The sequence below is a fragment of the Myripristis murdjan genome, chromosome 9 (genome assembly GCF_902150065.1).
Source record: "Myripristis murdjan chromosome 9, fMyrMur1.1, whole genome shotgun sequence".
NCBI lineage: Eukaryota > Metazoa > Chordata > Actinopteri > Holocentriformes > Holocentridae > Myripristis > Myripristis murdjan.
Window position 1 is genome coordinate 21216758 of NC_043988.1, and position 20229 is coordinate 21236986.

Genomic DNA, 20229 nt, shown 5'->3' on the forward strand with positions numbered 1-20229 from the left:
GGATGCGGTTTGTTTGCTCTGCGGCTCAGATAACCCAGTGTCTCTCTGTTCGCCCAGAATATGGTTTACTGTTGGGAAGGATTTCAACAGGGTACCAGTCTATGACCACCCGGGAATCTCTACTTATTTTCCTCAACCGAGAGGCCGCCTACATACACGTCAAGAGAAGAAAATATCAAGGCAGAGATTACAGAGAATTTCCTTGATCGCCCCGTCGATGGACTAAAAAACGCTTCGGCTCTCGGGATTTTATCAACTATTCGCTCTCGCCCAGAGAGAGCTGTGGTTTTCTTTGGTTTTTGGGAGAAATAGTCTTGGACAACATGAAAGTTATTTCGGCGATGTTGCTCTTTGCCGTTTTTTGGAGTCAGGAGTGGGTGCCGGCGCTCTCGGATTCAATCATCCACATTGGTGAGTTACTGTGCCTTTTCTCTCCTAATTCACGGCCACAATAAGGCTCTGTGCGTCTCTCAGGAAACAGATCTGAGATTGTAGGCTTGATATGCGATGCGCTGCTAAAACCATTACCCTGCACACTGATGCTGATTATTTATTTGACACCGTGTGGGTATTGTGTGTTTTTGTATTAATGTGTTGCATTTATAATGTGGATATATCATTTGAAAATGGCCTTGAAATAGCATTTTGTGGAACATTCACGTCCTTACATCACTAGAAAAATGAAGAACTAGAGATCTGTTTTATTATGCGCCATTGTGCGCACCCTTTCAAATGAAGTTGGCACTTGAGTATTTTGGGGGGTTGTGCTGCTTATGTAAACTCCAATCTCTCCAAACTGCTCAGTAGATGATTCCAATTGTGTTCGGTTGCGCTTCAAATGAAAATTGCCTTTCTATCTCACATGCTGATACCAATGACAAAACCAATAAAGGTGAAAATTACCAAGGGGACGCATTGGTTGTATTTATGGAAAACGGCTTAACCACAGAATCCCTCATATAATGGCTGCGGGCGCATAGGATGCGCAATATAACAGGTGGTTTAGGTTGGCGTGATCTTGCCCTGCATGGCACAGGGATTACTCTGGACGTTAGAGAATGGTCTATTTAAAGTTATTCCTGAAGCACAATTGCATTACCACCTTTCGTCGTATTACGTTGCCATAAAATATAGTTTATGTCCTCACCTCCTCATCCCTGCCTTCCACCACCACCGGCAAAGTGTGGCACTGTTGGGTTGAGTGTGATTTCAACATCAGGGAACGTATGCAGGCGATGTGTGGCAGCTCCTCCGGCTCCAGCGATAGGTTCTGCATGGGGAAGTAAGGAGAGAGAGAGAGAGAGAGAGAGAGAGAGAGAGAGAGAGAGAGAGAGAGAGAGAGAGAGTTTGTGTGTGTGTGTATGTGTGTGTGTGTGTGTGTTTGTGTGTGTGTGTGCGCGCGCGCGCGTGTGTGTAAAGGGGGGTTACTGGCGCTGGAGAGCATCTTGCAGGATGAGGACGCGAGGTGGTGGGCACGCATAATCGCCGGACAAGTCGGTGGCCTCGAATGGGCGATAGACCAGGGAGACTGTGAGTGGGTGTGGGTGAAATTGACACACACACACACACACACACACACACACACTACACATGCCACCAGCGAGATAAGCACCTGTCTGTGTTGAACTCACAGCGCTGTGTTTTGTCTGCACGCATGTGGCAAAGATTATTAAAACCATTATTAAACGCACACGCACGCAAACACGCGCGCCCAGGCACACTAACACATTGTTAAACCACACACACAATCTAACCTGCCGCATTATGCTGCGGCCAAGACGGGAGTACTGGCTAAACTCGCAAAATGCCTTCCTGTTTGATCCAGTCAGACCCTCGCCAGCTGATTTACAGAACAGACCCCAGGCCAGTTTGGCAGGTATCTGGAAGAGCCTGCAGTCTGCCTAGAGCTGGATCAGCTTTTGGTCTTTTCTGGGCTGCAGACCAAGGTGATGTTTCATATCAGGTGGCCCTGACATATGACAGCAGTGTGGTAAAATTAATGGGATTTACATGGGTCAACTTGACAGTGAATGTGTGTTATCCAATTTGCAGACAATGATAATCCAGGCACTTCGCCCAACAAGCCAGATTTAAACTCCATAATGTGGAAAACAAAGATTACAGATGATACTAGTGATTAAGTAAAACTTAAAAAAGAAATAGCAGTGCAGTAGGTAGGCTGGGAAGAATATGTCAAATCACAAATGCAGAGCAGCCTATTGTGCCATATCGTCACATCAAGTGGATTTAAACTGCAAATGCATGCTACAGTCCTAGTCTTACTGGGGTGGCAATGCAGCCCGGTGGGTAGAAAGACTGTCCTGTAACTGGAAGGTTGGAAACCAGGCACAGCCATCTGTCCTGTCTTTGAGTAAGTCACTGAACCTTTATGTACTCCCAGTGTCAGCTGAATGACAAAAACCCTTTGAATAAGGGGCACTGTTTGGCTTACTGAGTTTCAGGCAGGGACACTCGCTATTTAGGCTAACAGCGCCAAAGGTCTTGCAAGCTTTTGCAACTGGGTCAAGGTTCTTTGTACACTAACTGGGTCTCAGTTCTCTATATAGGCTATAATTACGCACAGTAGTTTTGGCTCTTAACATGTAAGCTAACTTGGTTAAGGCTTTTGATGTGTTGGCTTATTGGAGCTAGTTCCTTAATAAGATTGCAATTATTTTAATAGTACTTTTGTTTAATTACAGTGTTTAGTTTTGAATTGTCTCAATTTATATCATGGCTTAATGATCCTTTCTGGCACAGAAAGGCTGATTCTATATGCATGCTCTCTCTGATTCTTAGCTAGCATTTAAAACATTGTTATTCATTGTTTGTTACATAAATATTGTATTAACCTTAGCAGAATTACGAGTTCCCTGGTTAGTGGGATTAATTCTAATATGGTATACACTCTAAGCTGTGTAATTTCAACTTGTATATGACCCAGTGTGGATTGGGCTGCATATTTTTGTCCAAACCCTAGCTGAGATGGGAGCATAGTAACTGAGCCTGACCGGAACCCAATACGCATTCTTTTTATTGTGTTTGAACTTGACCCGAGCCTGAGATTTTCCTTGTCTTCTATCGCAAGTTTACATTTACTGCCTGAAATAGTGTATGTGATGCCTTCAGCATTGTCATGTAAACTCCAGCACTATATAGGAAATTTCCCAGAACAGACATTAGGTCCGACATTTTTCACTAAAATTATGCTGATGTGGCCTAACCCAACCCGAACCTGAGCATATTGAACCTGACCCAACCTGCTGGGTCCCAGTGTGTCCCCTTGGGCTTGGGTCGGGTATCCACACTCTACACAGTACACCCTAAAGCAATGGATTAGGAGGAGGAGTTAGATACAGTACAAATACACATTGTCTACCCTATAACAAAGATGTAGCCTATAGACCATAGTATCTTTTGACAGTGTATGTACCAGTATGCAATGATAGATATAAAGATAGATGAAGACGTTAAGACATGTTAGATTAATTTGTAAGTGAAGTTAGTCTCCACAGACATGGGTTTTACAGAATAAGCCCAGCTCCCAAATCAGCTCCAGTTTGCAACATAATCCATACAAATCCCAGGTATATGTTTGAGGGGTAAATTCAGTGACATGGGTAATGAGGAAGCCTAGCTATCCCTCTTTGACCTGGTAGTTGAAACCAGGCCAGTGAGTGGTGCCCAATTAGTAGAGCAGACAGTGAAGGCAGCATGTAGTTCATATGCAGGCTGAATCTTTTCATGGTTAGTTACAACTGAGTATTATTAGGCAGTAATTTTCTTTGTAGATAAACTACTGTCTGAGTGTATGTCCATGTATTTTTACACGTATTCTCAGATAAAGAAGCAGTGGTTGACCAGTTGGTATAATTTCAGACTTTGTGGGGTTTTCTTCTCTCTCTTCCACCTTCTTTCTAATCAATAGTTCATTTCCCTGCTAGCTGCAAGTACTTTGAATCACAACAAAAGGTTATCGCCCCAAAAACAACACTTCTCTCTTCTCATTCCGCCTCCCTCCCTCCCTTCCTCCCTTCCACCCTCCCTTATGCCCCCTCATCCTCGCCTCCTCAGCAAACTTTGGAAATGGCAGACAAACTAGTGTGTTAAAGTGGGAACAGGTGCAGGAAAGAGCATTACATTTATTATTATTACTATTTTTATTTAATTTTTTTCACAGATGGTGGCATTGTTTCTTGGACTGTACAAAATATACTTCAACAAAAAACAGGAGTCTGGAGCTGCAGTATAATGGTTTTTGCATTTCAAAATATTGTTGACAAATCACATCACAGGAGAAGTTTTTTTTTTTTTTTTTAATACCCTTTTTCCTACACCGTATACACTGGCAAACTGTGTGTGCGTGTGCATGTGCATGTGAGTATGTGTATGCATGTCATATTGACTTAGGACAGCACGGGAAAGAAAAAAAAAGTACTATATCCAGGACCCGCATCACTTGGACATGTCAGAAGTAATCCCTCTTTAATCTCTTTGTTGCTGCTAAAGATGGAATGAGAGAGAGAGAGAGAGAGAGAGAGAGAGAGAGAGAGAGGCAGGGGAGGAGAGATATATATCAAAGGGAGAAGGGATGGGAAACAGGACGTTAAAGACCGAGAGAAAGCGAGAGGACGGGGTAAAAGAGAGAGAAATCAGTCTGTCGTCATCATCTACCATTTCTAGCTGTCTCTGCTACAAACCTGACGCCATTCTTTTCTCGGTGTTGCTGTTATGCGAGTGATCTTAATGGCAGCGACCAGCAGACGTTTTCATCTTGCGCCATGCAGGCATTAAATGTGATTGAGCTGCTGGGGAGCTGGCACCACTGCCTTACCCCTCTCTCACTCTCACTCTCTCTCCCTATTTCTCACTCTCTCTCTCTCTCTCTCTCTCTCTCTCTCTCTCTCCTTCAAGCTCTCTTTCCCTCTTTCTCTCTCTCGCTCTCTCTAATGATCAGCATGCAGAGGGATGGGGGGAGCCCGCGTGCCTCTTGGCCCTCTCTGCATCGTGTGCTGCATGGCAATGGCCCCTCTGCTTTATGAGGGCTATTCGTATGGATTTTGCATGTGCGCGTGACACAGGGAGAGAGTGTGAGAGAGAGATGGAGAGTGTAGCAGTATTTGTGTGTGTGTGTGTGTGTGTGCACATGGTCTTGATGAGGTCTATTCAGAAAGTCACTGTGATTTATGTAGCCAGATTAAGTCCTCTCTTCAGAGTCACCCTGGTTTTTAGCCATGCTGTGTCTCAGTGCATTTAGTGGCTCCCCATTCAGATGAGGGAAAAGATGAGGGAAAGAAGTCAGCAAGTCAGCTTGGTTCATCCTGGTTGAATGCTGGAACACATGCTGTCTCTCTTTTGTCTTCTCTCTCTCTCTCAACCACAGATGCACGCACGCACGCACGCACGCACGCACGCACGCACGCACGCACGCACGCACACACACACACAAACCATTCTGATACTAATCTTTGAGGGGATCATATTGAATTTCTCCTGGCTGAGTGTTAGACTTGGTCTCCATCTTGAGATTAACATCATTCATAATTTTTCCACACAATTCAAATGCCAAAGGCATGGAAAACACAGAGAGATTCAAATGAATATGAGATAGGTAATCCACCTCAACATGATGTCTCTGCCCATTACAGACATACATTACTGATACCTCTGCTGTTATGGCTCTTGTCCCCTTTTGTTTGCTCCTGGCTAGATCTGGGTGAAATAGAAAATAGAAAAAAAGAAATAGAAAAAAATCCTGAACACAACATTCAGATTACCTAATAGTATACCTGGCAATCACTGACATAGTTTTGAGGTTATAAAACATGTGAAGTCCATCTCTGCTAACTCTTAAGTACTACATTAAAACCATATTCAAACTATTTTTTGTCAGGTCTTTGAAAGTCTGACTGTGATCGTGCCATAAAACTACCAGAAACCATGTATCATCAGTTGTCATATTTTCAGTCCTGACTTGTGTACAGTCTGTTTCTTTACTGTGATAAATCTTGATACAAAATTGTTACCTATTGGTCTCTGCAGGATATGCATTTATAATATGATATAATACAATATGATTTACTAATATCATTTCATCCCTTGTTGTGTTTGCTAGCTACATTCAGCCGTTAGGCTTTATCTGTTACACCTTAAATCACAGTGAGACAGTCAGTGGGCTTAATTTATCCTACAGTACACCAGCAAATTTGTACAAAACACATTTTTAATAAATGCAGTGGAGAACATTTCAGATGTAAATTAGACATTGCTGGGTTTTTAAACCATTTGCCAGGCGTGGTTCTTTACCAGAACAACTTCTGGCCCAGCATTTCATTGAAATATTGATAAATTGGATTCATTATTTTGAGCTCGTTTTTACAAGTGACTGTGCAACACTCGTCTCAAGCAGCTCCTCGCTGTGACAATGTAGGAATAATGAGTGGGATACAGAGCGGTAGAGGAAACACAGGAGAGCAGATTCTGGAGGATTGTGATCCAGTACACACCGTATTACCTCTGCAGTCATTTATTAAATCGGAGACAATGCAGTCAAGGACTTCACAAAAGAAAAAAAAAAAAACAAAAAAAAAACTAGGGCTTGATTCTCTGCAACAAAAAGAGGTGGAGTGTTTGTGTAGGTGTGTTATATCACATATTTTGTTAAGATATGACAAGCAAAGCAGTGTCTTTCCAAAATTTGGCTGTTCACTGTGACATCATGAGACTACTTACTAAGATTAGGAATCGTTTATAGTTTTCAGCTTGGATACTGTTGTGTAGAATGCAGATTTTGGTTCACAAATTAATTTTAATCACACAACGAATCTTTGATTACACAGATATTAGATATATATTAAATAGTCAGATTTTAGATGATAGACCGTTTTTTGATATTATAATGTGTTTCCAAAATTGAATCACTTTTTACACATGGGATGCATGTCAGACAAAATACTCACAACATTTGCATGGACTGCATCGGTGATGATAGGTGATCTGAAATGTTTTATCTGCTTAATTAGTGCAGTAATGAGTCTTTAGAAACATTTCAATCAGGATTTCTCCTCGGATTTCTGTGTCTTTAAGCCCACACATTGTAAATACTGACACATATTGCACACAGTATTTAAAAATGTCATATTTTGCTTCACCCGGCTTCAATAGCTTTTTAGTCTTTGGAGTCTAATTCTTAGTCTGTTGTTGTGAAAGACATGGTAAAGCACGATGTCCTGACTGTCAAACAGCCCTTGTTCCGCCCACACTGTGGCCAGTAATGAAGCTGATGGCTCTAATCCCTGTGGTGAAATACCTAATAGCATGTCCTCCATTATAACTGTAAACAAATCTGCCTGACAAGTCTGATTGTAACTTATGCTTATCACACCACACATATGTTTATTTGTCTGTGTGTGAGAAAGAAGTTGTCGCTCAGTGGATTAAAAGATGGAGCAAGAGCAAAAAAAAAACAAAGGGCGAGTCCTGTCATTTTGAGGGTAGAGCAAGAGAGAGACAGAGGACAAAGTTTATCTTTTGGACACACAGTTCAGTCAAGGTAATGAGGGTAGGAGCATGAGATGGACAGAGACATTATTGGTTCTTAAAAAGTTGTGTGTGTGTGAGTGTGAGTGAAGGTAGGGCGCAGTGTTATGTCCCTTAGAAGACTGGGTAGGTGGGGAGAAAAGGATTTCTGTCATTTAGAGGGAGATAGCTGAGAGACAGAATAAGAGGGTTCTGTTATTTGCACCGTAAGGAAGGAGGGAGGGAGAGAGGTAGAGAAATTTGTCCTGGCATGGCCTGGTTTTTCTTTGGCTTTCGGTGCTATTCTGGTCTTTTCCATGGAGAAGGAATTCTAAACATCTCAGTGTGTGTGAATGGCTGTTCCTGCCTGGTTTTGTCTACCAGTTTCACAGCTGTCAACACGGCTTCCTCTTTAGAACTATCAACTTCTGTGTGTGTGTGTGTGCGCGCATACATGGTCGTGTGTCTGCTTCTGCTTGTGTAAGTGTATTGTCGTATGTGTTTATGTAAGTGTACGTGCTTGTGTGTGAGTGTGGCTTTTTTGATTGTGTGTATGTGTGTGTATTGGTGGTGGTGGTGTGTGTGTGTGTGGGGTGGGGGGGTGGGGGGGGTACAGGCTGGTCTAGGCAGTGTATATTAAACGCTTCATATCTTTTGAGTTACATATCTATGAGTTTTGACAGATGTGCTGGGCCATGTTATCTCTGACTGTGGAGATTTAACACCTCATATTTCCCTGTATGCCCGTGTGTGCCGTGTGCATGCACATTCTTGTGTATTGTGTGAATGTGAATACGAGTCATTGTGATGCAAACATGCAGCAAGCATCTGTACTGTATGTATGCACGCGCGTGTGTGTGTGTGTGTGTGCCCACGTGCATTTGTTTGTGTGCGATAGTTGAGACTGTTTTGCATCCTCTTGTGAAGGAGAGAGACAGACAGCAGCTCTGACGCCTGTACCTGGTCACTGATGCAGAACCCTTAACCAGGCCAGAGAGAGAAAGAGAGAGAAAGAGAGAGAAAGGGAGAGGGAGTGGCAGAGGGGAAGAGGGAGAGGGAGATAGAGAGAGAGAGCAAGAGAGTATATGTGTGTGTGAGGTTGAGATGGGCTGACAGGCAGCTGTGAGAAGAAGCATGATTGCCTGTCTGAGACTGACTGCAGATGTAGGTAAGGAGAGACAGCACAGCCCTGCTGAAGGTGGCTCATCTCTCCACAGCAGTGGAGTGGTGCAGGTAGAACAGACCAGATGGCCTGGGAAGGACTTGTACAACACAGGCCCTTGTCCCTGGGTAATTGTTGTGTGTTTGTGTGTATACTGTACACACATGCACGCACGCACACACACACACACACACACACACACACACACACAAAAAGTCATCTAAGGAGAAGAGCCTGTGTTGTTCACCAAAACAAGTGAGTTTGATTTTTTTTTTTTTTTTTTTTTTTTTTTGAAAATGACTTAAACCCCTTCTGTGAGCACACAAGCACACATACACTTGTTCAAAATATGAAAAAACAGGGCACACATTGTGCATGGCTTTGTACAATTTAAATTGCATTTTAAATTAATTTGGTTTCATTTATTAAAAAGAAAACTCCAGCATCCTAAAAATAGAATGTTTACTCTCTCTTTTTTTGTTGCTCATTACTTACAGTTAGGGGGCAGAAAAACTGGTTGGTTTTGGAAGCCATGAAGTAGATGAAGAGTTTCTGGTTTGTGTTCTAGTTCACCATACAAACAGTGCTGCTGAAGTGTAAACCTGCATTATAATCCCCATGTATATGCACCACCGTGCTACAAGCAAACATATAATTCTATCCTTGTTGTGCACACAGTTCACATTTGCTTTCAGTGTGTCATCAGGGTTGGGTCTATATGCAAAAATAAACCTAACCCACACATATTGGTAGAGTGCATATTTGTTAGTCTGAGGCACACATATGTGATGTTCTATATTTTATTTCAAAACCAGAGCGGTGACATTTCACAGTATTTACAGCTCCCTAACCATTCTCTGTTCCTCGTACTGAAGCATTCATAATGTTATTTGACATTATTATTCACAGAGGATCATAAAACAAATATGCTGAACAAACAATGAAACTCAGTGGAGTGATATTTTCTGTATTTGTATGCAGTGAGCCTTCCAGAGGAAAAGGGGGTTGGTGTGCAGCAGGTCTATATAATCATGCTAATGATGGGAGAAACTTCAAAGCAAAGCAGAATTTTCTTGCCAAGGTTTAGAGTAGCATGACTGTCAGTTTGTGTGTGTGAGTGCATTTGTGTTTCACCATGTTTGCATTTCTACTGCATGCACAGGCCTATGTGTACAGTATGTAAGTGTAAGTGTCCATGCCCGGGGAACATCATTTCTTTAGGTCTTATAGTTGAATGGGTCTGCCTTCCTCTCTCTCTGTCATTGGCTTTTGTATCTTTGATTATTTTCATTCCCATTCTTTTGTCTCTCCTGACACAAATGCTATCTTGGCTGCCCAGCAATCTGCTCCATGTTTCACTGGGGCAGAAGGCACACTGTGTGCGTGTGTGTGTGTGTGTATGTGTGTGTGTGTGTGTGTGTGTGTGTGTGCGTGTGTGTGTGTGTGTGTAATGTGTGTACGTGTGTTTGTGTGCTTATACAATTAGTAATGGATGCATCTCACTGTGCTTGTTTGTGAGCACATGTCCAAAGTCTGTACGTGTGTATATGCATGCATGCTTGTGTATGTGTGTGTATGCCAGCTTCCACAGTTAATTCGCTGGCAATGCCTCTCTTTCCTTTGCATCATTAACCCTAGAGCCAACCATGGGCTGCTTTTCATTGCACCATAAAACATAGGAAGCATGGCACTGGCAAGTTTGTGGTACAATGCACATATACACCTGCATATTAAATGAAGCACACAGAGAGAAAAGACACATACAGTGGTGCACACAAAAAAAAAACCCACATAGAAGAGAGAAAAAAATCAACAAACACATCAATCATTTAAAACCAACTGCTTTCCCTTTATTATTGTATTTTCTTGCCTCACTCATTCTTAAATGATTCATTGAACAGTAAAGCTGCACAGAGATCAGTGACGGTGAACTCTGTGGTACTCAAGCCATTCAAATACTGGTGCATATGTGCCCCATGATGTCATATATGTTTTAAATCCTACTTGACTCCAGCTTTGTTTAATCCTATAAGAGGCATAGAGGTACATCATATCAAAGAAAATAAGACGGATACTAAAAGATGATAAAACATTCACACATTCGAACAGTTCATATCAAATGATAGCTAGCTAAAGAAGCCATTAGTTAGTGTTGGTTACTGTTGGTTACTGTTGCACTTGTCTTATTGCCACAAGTTCTGCTGTTGCCATTCTCTCCGATCTCATTAGCTTTGAAAAATAATATTTGTACCTGTACTTTTTCAGGTGCCCTTTTTGGTTGCTGGACATTTCTGTTAAGTTAAGCGTGGCTAAATGTTTGAGAAATCTCCACGTGTCTTTGCGTGACTAAGAAGCCAGTTGTAATGATGTAACTGCCAATTAAAACGAAATAATTGAAGTTAGCTAATAAATAAGGGAAGGGATTAGGGAAGTCCTACCGTAATGTAGGCTGCATCACTGTTGATAAATTCCATGGACACATAACAAAATAGAGCACACAAATACACTTTTTGTTTGATTTTTGAATAAAAGTCAATACATTAGATTTCAAATAAAACATTTCCATATCATATCATTTATAGTTTTAGGTGGGATAGGAACTCTGTTGGTGGGAAAGTATTGTATTGAAAGTGAATCCTTACATCTGACATACTAATTAAAAATATCAAATAAAGTAAAAAGGACATGATGGCAATCTTAGGGGGAAAAAAAATAAATAAAAAAATACGCTGACAGCTTAAAGATGAGGTAGGTGTGAAAAAGGGCTTCATTTACTATGTGAAACAGTGGAAAAATAATAATGTTTGAGCTCACACTGATAATTACAAGTGTAAATGAATGGGATTTATTGTATTTTGTGGCATGTACTGCTTTTGATCAATCCTACAATCCTAATGGATATCTGAACCTCTCCTAGCATTCATGCCCTCCAGCATCAAAAGGCAGATTCAGGTCAGTCAGTCCGCGGTGAGACGCTCACTCCTTTATATCAGTTGGCTGTCAAACATCATCACGGATTATGTCTGTTGTTTATTACACAATACCTAATGAATCATAATAAAGGATGCAAAAGTGCTAATTAAATTTCACCTTAACTGTGAATTTTCACAATCTGCAATTGCAGCCAGTTATTACCACTTGGTGTGCAGAATACGAACACTCTCACATATTCAAACACTGTTAAAAATGTGTCAAAATGTGTCTGTATATGTGTTTGTGCCTATGGATCTGTTGAATACTGGTTGTTTCAATTCTTTTCAGTCCCTAGTGAATTTCCACAGCACAGTTTTTACTTGGTCTTAGTCAAACCAACTTTTCTCCTTCACTTTCACACTGCCCCTCTGCTTTATTCTTTGTGGAAAAAGAGAATGGGCCAAGCTTGCAACTATTTTTTTCATGCCGTTATCTCGAGGTCACCAGTTAATTATTTTGTTATCTTGAGGTAACAAAGCTTGTATTCTGGTAATAACAGGTTAACCTCATCTGTTACTCTATCGGCAGCTCTGAATGGAGGGCAGTTGCATCTACCAGCTGGATGATGCCCATTGCCTTATTTGGACACCACTCCTGGAGCTGGTTCTTCCTTCCCCAAATGTTTATGTTGTAAATAATTAGGCAGTAAATGATGAATACAAAGAGGTAATTGCCTTTGAAATTCTTCCCTGCACCATACATCAACAACTCCACTGCAACCATGAGTTGGTTTGTCATCGAGGTTTATTCAGACCCACAGAACTTCTAGTGGCAATTCTAGTGGCAATCCTAAAGTTTCCAGAGATCGCAAATATATCCTGCTGAGTGACTAAGGAACTTTGTATAACATGATGTACAAGCCATCTAGATATCTTCCATTTAGTCTAATGCTGCAGCCAAAAAACAATGGCATCTTGGCTTTGACTATTTCTCTCAATACATATGTGATGTAGCTTCAGTGAAATGTTGCAGCCAGCAAATGCCAAATGTCTATTGGACGTACAATATGGGAAAAATGTATTTTCTAACTTTGAAGACTTAAGGGTAAATTGAAAGGAAAATAGGAGTTCAAGGGGTTAATTTATCTTGAGAAAACATGTCCCGTTTTCTCGCAATAACAGGTTAATTTATCTCGTTATCTTGAGAAAACGAGCTTTGTTATCTCGAGATAACAAAATAATTAACTTGTGATCTCGAGATAACAGCATTAAAAAAAATCGCAAGCATGGCCTTCTTGACTTCCGAAATTCTGAGTTTCACTTTCACAGTTTCATTAATTCTTTCTGCCCTTCGCTCTCACTATTGCATTTTTTCATTTATTCTTTCTTCCCTTCTTCTCTCATTTGCTTTTATTTTCAGTCTTTATATCTGTTCTTCCTGTACACCTCTCTCTCTCTCCCCCCTCTAGTTTGCTCTCCTCTCTTTGTGCCTTTTTTTTGTGCCTCTCACCGTTTCCCTCCCTCCCTCACTCTTTTCACTCTCTCCACCTCCCTCTTGATGTTTAATATGCTGTCAGTGATTACAGAAACAGGCATTGGAACTGAGGGGTGTTAAACATTTTGCTAATCACTGTCGTGGAATCGTAATGTGTTGTTTGTTTGTTTGTCTGACACACTTGGCATCGTGTCACAAGCTGCCTGTATGTGCCCATCTGGATCGCAGCATTCAGTCTAGTTTTCCTTTAGGGTCTAAAGAGGAAAATTAACAAATAGAGTGAGAGCTCAGAAACATATTAAATTCAAATGTGGTATGTATGTTTTGCATTGTGGAATTGGTCTCCTTCATGTGGCATATTTGTAGATGTAGATGGACTGACCGTTTTTGCTCTGTCACCCATTAATAACTGCAGGTTTCCCAGCATGGTCCCGAGGGTTGGCAGTGCCCCATGAGGCAAAAGTGCCTGTGAGCAAGGACACCTAATGCTTGTGTATGTGTGTGTGTGTGTGTGTGTGTGTGTGTGTGTGTGTGTGTGTGTGTGTGTGTGTGTGTGTGTGTGTGTGTGTGCGCGAGGCTTCTCCAGTGATGGGTTTTAAAATTGTTGCACACTCTCCATCTTAACAAGTCATGTGGTTTCTTATTCAGTCCTAAAATCTTGTTTTGTCAGAGCATAACACACTTTTTAGTAAGGCAAATATCAGCACTGTTAATATGCCACACACCATACTGCACAGCCAGGATCCTGATTTGAAGGATCATATGAGGGGCCGGTGTCTCACTTCTTTTAGCAAATAATATTTCTTTGACGTAAGGGAAAATATATGTAGAAAATTTGTCTTCACTACATACCAGGCCTACAATATGAGATTACCACAGCTAGTGACTTAACCTGAACATATTGTGATGAAGACATGATTCAACCTCTTGAATTAGAAATGAGAGAGAAGAGGAGAGTTTAATGGCTAGTGGATTATGAACTGCCTCATCCTCCATGTTAATAGTGTGTTGTAGTGCCATAACAGATCCCGCTAAGCCAATAGTGTCTTAGTCATAGTTGGAACGGTCTGAATAATTTTTTTTACAGCTGTGCCTCTCATTAGACGAACCGAGGCCGTCAGAATTTAACTGAGTGTGTCAGTGTTTTCACTTGTATGCTCGTTTTCTAGGGTTTTTGTTGGGGTTACTTACACTGCATTGCAGTGTGTCTGTATTGATATTATAAGTACAATAAATGCACCATATTTTGTGCAGAGACATTTGTCCACACAGTGCAGACTACACAAAAGATAGTTACTGTTTACATTAGTAATTACAATTGATGTTACAGCGTAATTATATGCTATGACGTGTGGTAGACTACAGGTTGTAGTGGTACGAGCAAGTCTGGCAGTACCGTAGAACAACACAGACACAGTACCTGAGACTAAGGTGTAGCATGAAAACATTTGTACAGACAGAATGCAGTGCAATAACAGCATATATTATGTGCATAATTGCAGGCATAACCCCGTCCCATGTATGTGTGCATACCAGAGAATGTCTCAAATCTTAACTCCTGTGGTCTAATTTACAGTTAAATTGCTTAACACACAAGAAAGTGACATCTTGTGGGTGTATGTGTGTGTTGTTCTTTATCTGCTTATAATGTGGTGTGACATAATTTTGCAACTGTCTTAGCTTACAAGTTTTTTATCCTTATTTAACAAGTCCAAGAAAAGCATGATTTGTTATTTACAGCAATGATCTCCATGGGGAGAGGTTGCATGGACAGGGGGGCTAACATATTGATTGTGGCAGCGTTTTTATGTGCTGATTGCACAGTCACTAGAACAACCTCAAGGTTAAAGGGGCTGATTATAGCTCTTGTAAGTACAGTTGCTCATGGGAATAGACAGCATTGTTTGGCTGCTGTTGTACATGTGGTGCAGCTGAACCTGTATGAAGCAGCCTTCATACAAGACAGGATGTCCATCACAGCTGGAACAATGTGAGTCATCACCTTTACCATGACACTCCCATCAGCTGTCTTTCTCTACTTCAGTCTTGTACTTTATTTTTTTTCCTAGTGCTCCAATTTTGCTAACAAGTACGTTAACTCTAAAAGTGATTTGAAATAGGCAGTGTTTCCCTCTGCTTTTGGTTCGGCAGAGTATAATACTAATGATATTGAGGCAAAGTGGCAGCATGTATATTTCAGGAAAGGAGAAACATTCATACCGATATAATTATGCAGAAACAGGGTTCAGTTCTAACATTGAAGCATTTTTTGTTGCTGCATACAGCCATTTTTCATGTATGGCTGTGAAAATCTTTCCAAGAAATGGCTGTGTGTCAAACCAAAATGTTTTCCCCATGATCATAACCAGAACCCCAAGGGGAAACGTCTTATTTCAGAGCACACTCAAGCACAACAAGTGCTGCTTTCACACTAGAATCTGTTATTGAGACAGCATCATTAAAACCTGTCTGGCTGCGGACAGCCCTCTGGCCCTGTCTACGTCTCTTTCATTCTCTCACCCCCTGTGTCTGCCTTCCACTTGTTATCCCTTCCCTTGGTTCCACTGGTGTTACCTCTCTTTTCTTGTACCCTCCCACTCCCACCCTCCTCCCAGCACATGCTTCTCACCAGGCTTTCTAACTGTCCACTGACCTACAATCAAGATGAAACTTTTTTTTTTTTTTTTTTTTTTTTTTTTTTTTTTATTGTTTTCAGGGAATTTGCTGAGCTCACTCTCTCCTCAGCTCTTTGTGCTATAGGCTTAAAAAATAAATGCATAGTAGTGGACACATGCCCTCAAGCTGACAGTTGCATGTCTACACTTAGCAGAAACACAGGCAGAGTCTACACCGTGGGCACAGTCAGGGCGGATGCATCCCCTCAAGCTTTTTTTATCATGTGCCACACTATGGCTTAGAGCGACAGCATGAGTGTCCGCTAATGCCAGTACTAAAGCTCTTGTAACTCAAATGTATGGTCACATCCAATACTTAAATTGCACATTGCATTTATACTCATAGATGCTGTATTTGTACCATTGTCAACCAAAACAAAAAAAACAAACAAAAAAAAAAAAGCATTTAATGTTAAACTCAAAAGCGAAAAGGTTTGTTTTTTGCTCAGTGCTACAGACAGCAGGCTGGAAAAGATCACTATGAGTGGGCTTTGGGTCATAGCAGGGTAATACATCCACTGGATCTCTCTCTCCCCTGGTTCAATCTGACCATTAAGCTACTTTAAATTGCTGCCTCAGTCTACTCTCTCCCCCTGTCTGTCTTCATTTGGCGTAGCTGTCTTTCAGCTGGAGTTTCAGTATAGATTCACCATGAATCTCTCTTCTATTTTTTCTGTCTTTCATTTATTTTTGTACTCAGTTTTATTTCTCTGTCACTGCTGGCAGACTAATTTTCTAACTTTCTTTTTTCCATCACTTTTCTCTTCACTTTTCACCTTGTGATTCACTTACTGTTACCGAGTTATTGGAAAGAACAGAAAAGGTATTGACTTGTTTATAGAGATGCAGGTTTTTGTGAAGGCGAGTGGGCACACCACCTAGCCCAGGTGTTTTATCAGTCTTTCACACACAGATGTACAATGCAGCGAGACAGAAAAATGTGTTGACTTTGTTTGGTTGACTGGCTGATTGATTGACTGTATGGATGGATCAATGAACTTAATTATCCTCCATGGAGAAATTTAGCTGCAGTAAATGCAGTGAAACCCGGGAAAAATAACAAGTTATAGAAAGTGAATTTTTGCTATTATCACCTCTATCATCATCAATTTTATTAGTGCTCTTGAGGAGACATCTCAAAACAATCAGAGCCACTGTCAATCATTGTCAACATCAGGTGCACTGGCATATGAGCAAGTATTCAGCAATTTTTTTCACAATAGTTTACTTGGCTCATTTTTTTCTTTTCCTGTGGTTTTCATACACTTTGAGTGAATCTGAGATCAGTTGCTCTCTAGCGACTTGAACGTCATTTATGAAGAAAATATTTGCGTCCTGGTTATTCTTTCATAAGTGTCTTCATTAAAGTAGGTTATGCACTCTCTTTTTCTATTACACTTGTGTAAATGTCTCTCAGTTGAAGCATTTGTCAAGACAGTCCTGTTTTTACTGTGCCAGCGTCCAGCTTGACTTAGCCTCTCTGTTTAATGTAACATCCATATACAACAAGACAGAGCAGGGAGAATGTCAGCTCCCATTAAGGAACAAAAGTTGCTTAATTGGTAGTTGTTGCTTAATGGGTATGGAAAAAAGGAGAGGTCTTTTGAAATGCTGTTTCAAAGGGCTACATTATTTATCACCTCAGTTTGTTCAATAGTAACCACAATTGTTCTTTTCCCTCACGTTTTCACTAAAATCTATATTTAACAAGAGGATGCATTCAATTATTTGAGCTAATCCTTTTTTAGCCTCCCCCTTAAATCAATAAACAGAGTTATGGGATATTGCTGTGTGCAGTGGAGCTTTGCCCTTGTGTTTATAGCTTTAGGGAAAGCTTCATACTTCAGGGAGTGTGTTGCTTTTGTTTGGGCAGAGATGGGACAGTGGGAAACTTTTACACTCAACAAAGACCGCAGACTTAGACTATACGCTCCAATTAAAATCACTGCTAATCTACTTTCATTGGGCATTGTAAGTCAAGTCAAAAATGCAGTTTGCAGAGTGCAGTTTGAATCTCTCTCTCTCCCTGTCTTGTTTACTTTCTGCACCCTTAAGAGCAGAACAGCAAGAGGGAGAGTGTGCTCACTTTAATGTACCTTTGTTATTTATAACCATTATTCACTTGACTGAAAATATCTCTTTGTGGTATTAAATAAAACGAATTAGAACTGGGTACTGGTAATCCTTATGCAAATGTCTTATTCAATTACACTGTGGTCCTGAGCATAAGTCTTGTAGCTAAATCTTAAAAAGTTAAGCTGCAAATCCTCTTTAGTCTGAAGGTCCCAGCTCTAATCGTCTGGATATTGTTGTTTTTGGTCCTATTAATTCCACTGATTTCCGGTGACCTGTGCGTATGTGTGGGTGTATATGTGTGTACCCATGCATATCGATAGATTGAGAGAGAGGGAAAGAGAGAAAAAGAAAGAGAGAAAGAAAGAGAGAGAGAAAGGGAGAAAGTGTGTGTATGTTTTTTTTTTTTGTTACACAGATAAAATGCTTGCAAGGAAAGGTCACTCTGATTTGTGTTCTACTCATATCTCATCATTCAAAAATTATAGTACAACCCCCATCCCACCCTCTTACTTTCCTCTCTGTAACACACACACATACACACACACACACTCTCTCTCTCTCTCTCTCTCTTCAGGGAGTTAGTACAGCTTAGCACAGGACATGCACAATAGGACACTGCTGTAATTCAGGAAAGGTTTAGAGGAGAGGGGGAGAGAGAGTGGATTAATCTGTACAGTGGCACCATGACTCACAAGTCAACTTACTACAGTGTAGCTGTCTTTGGAGGGAAGGACTACAATTTGTGCAGGTGGTTGTGAAAACGTGTGTATCGCTCACGCTGACAGTCAAGTATTAACATGTTTGTATAGTGTATTTGGTATTTGTGTCCTGTGTATAAGCAATTACAGGTGGATTACCACATAATGTCAACAAAACAGTTGTTGGTTTAATGTAAAGTCGATGTAATACAATATAGAATGGAGCATTAAGGCTTACTCCAGCATTATGGGTAAGCTTCAGCTTGCAGGATATTCTCTTCAGCGGAGAAAGCACAGAGGGAGTTTAACATGTTCTTGCATGTCACGAGTGTCCAGCTTTCAATCTGCAGTTTGTCACATGGTGACTCACTTTCCTGCTGTGAGATTATGGTCTTAAAACGAGCGAAACCATGGCCTTAAATTACGATATTTGTAATTTAAGACCATCATGTTGATTCAACAGAATTTTAATGGACTTGGAAATGGATTTGTCTGAAATTGCGATTTAGGAACTACTGTATAGAAATACAATAGCAGTAATGCAAATATTCAGTGTGTGTGTGTGTGTGTGTGTGTGTGTGTGTGTGTGTGTGTGTGTGTGTGCGTGTGCGTGCACGAGTATAGCTATAGTAGATGTACAGTATATGCAGTGCTAGAGGTGGTAGATCAGGGCTGTCAAATTTTTATGCCCGGAAACGCATGCACACTCTCACACACTTACACACACTTACACACGCACACACACACACACACACACACACACAAAACACTCTGTCTGGCCATGCTGCTCAACAGAAAAGCAGAAAATGAAAACAGACAGTCTTATTTTTCCATCTCCATGTAGTTGCCGAGGGTTATGCACAGCGGACAGCCATCCCCAGTGCATTACTGTGCAGTCAAACCAAATCAGGCGTGTGTGCGTGCTCTCATACTGTATATGTGCACTCTAAGGTTAGTTCAGTGCATTCTGCTGTATACAGTAGTTGTGAATGTGTGTGTATGTGTTTGCATTAATATGTTATACTGTGAGTTAGTGCTGCAGCTCATAATTATTTTAATTATTGATTAATCTACTGATTTTTAAATTTATTATTATGTTATTTTTATTTTAGTTAGGCCCAGATTTATCAAAATAATTAGTGGTTACTGAAATGTTAGCAGTTTCAGTATTAAGACAACCTTCTTGACTAAACATAGGTTATGACACTGGGTTTGCATACACTAAAACTGAAGGCTTTAGCAAATTGAGGCCTTAAACTATGAAATTTAATCATTTATGGCACAAATGCCATAAATTAGAATTTACCAGAACCCAATTATGTTGACCAGCAGCCAAAAAATAGCCAATGTATTCATTTTATAATTATCTGAAACAAACAAGCAAATCTCAGAATTTATGAAATTTGCAAAGAGATTTGTTGCAGCTGTAACCAGCAATTGTTTGGTCATTTTTACTTGTTAAATGGCTTACAAAATTATGCCATAATATCTATGTATGTGTATGCGTACATGGAGTATGTGTGAGTGAGTTTGTGTTTGTGTGTGTGTGTGCGTGCGTGTGTGTGTGTATGGGATAAAACTCTATATAATGGGCCTTGGCTTCTTGAAGGTAATTACAATGTTGCTGAAATGTACACGAGCCTTAATAGACAGGAAGCAGAGGCAAGAGGTTACCATAAATGTGGAAAGCAAG

General features: G+C 40.7%; 1 protein-coding gene across 1 annotated transcript in view; it reads left to right on the plus strand.

The window, feature by feature from the left end:
- The first annotated feature begins 224 nt into the window (after positions 1-224).
- grid2 (glutamate receptor, ionotropic, delta 2) overlaps positions 225-20229 on the plus strand; it is a 607933-nt gene continuing 587928 nt past the window's right edge. The window contains exon 1 of the mRNA XM_030061028.1: positions 225-411. Within this exon, the coding sequence (XP_029916888.1) occupies positions 324-411 (88 nt within the window). The 5' untranslated portion in view covers positions 225-323. The remainder of the gene's footprint in view (positions 412-20229) is intronic.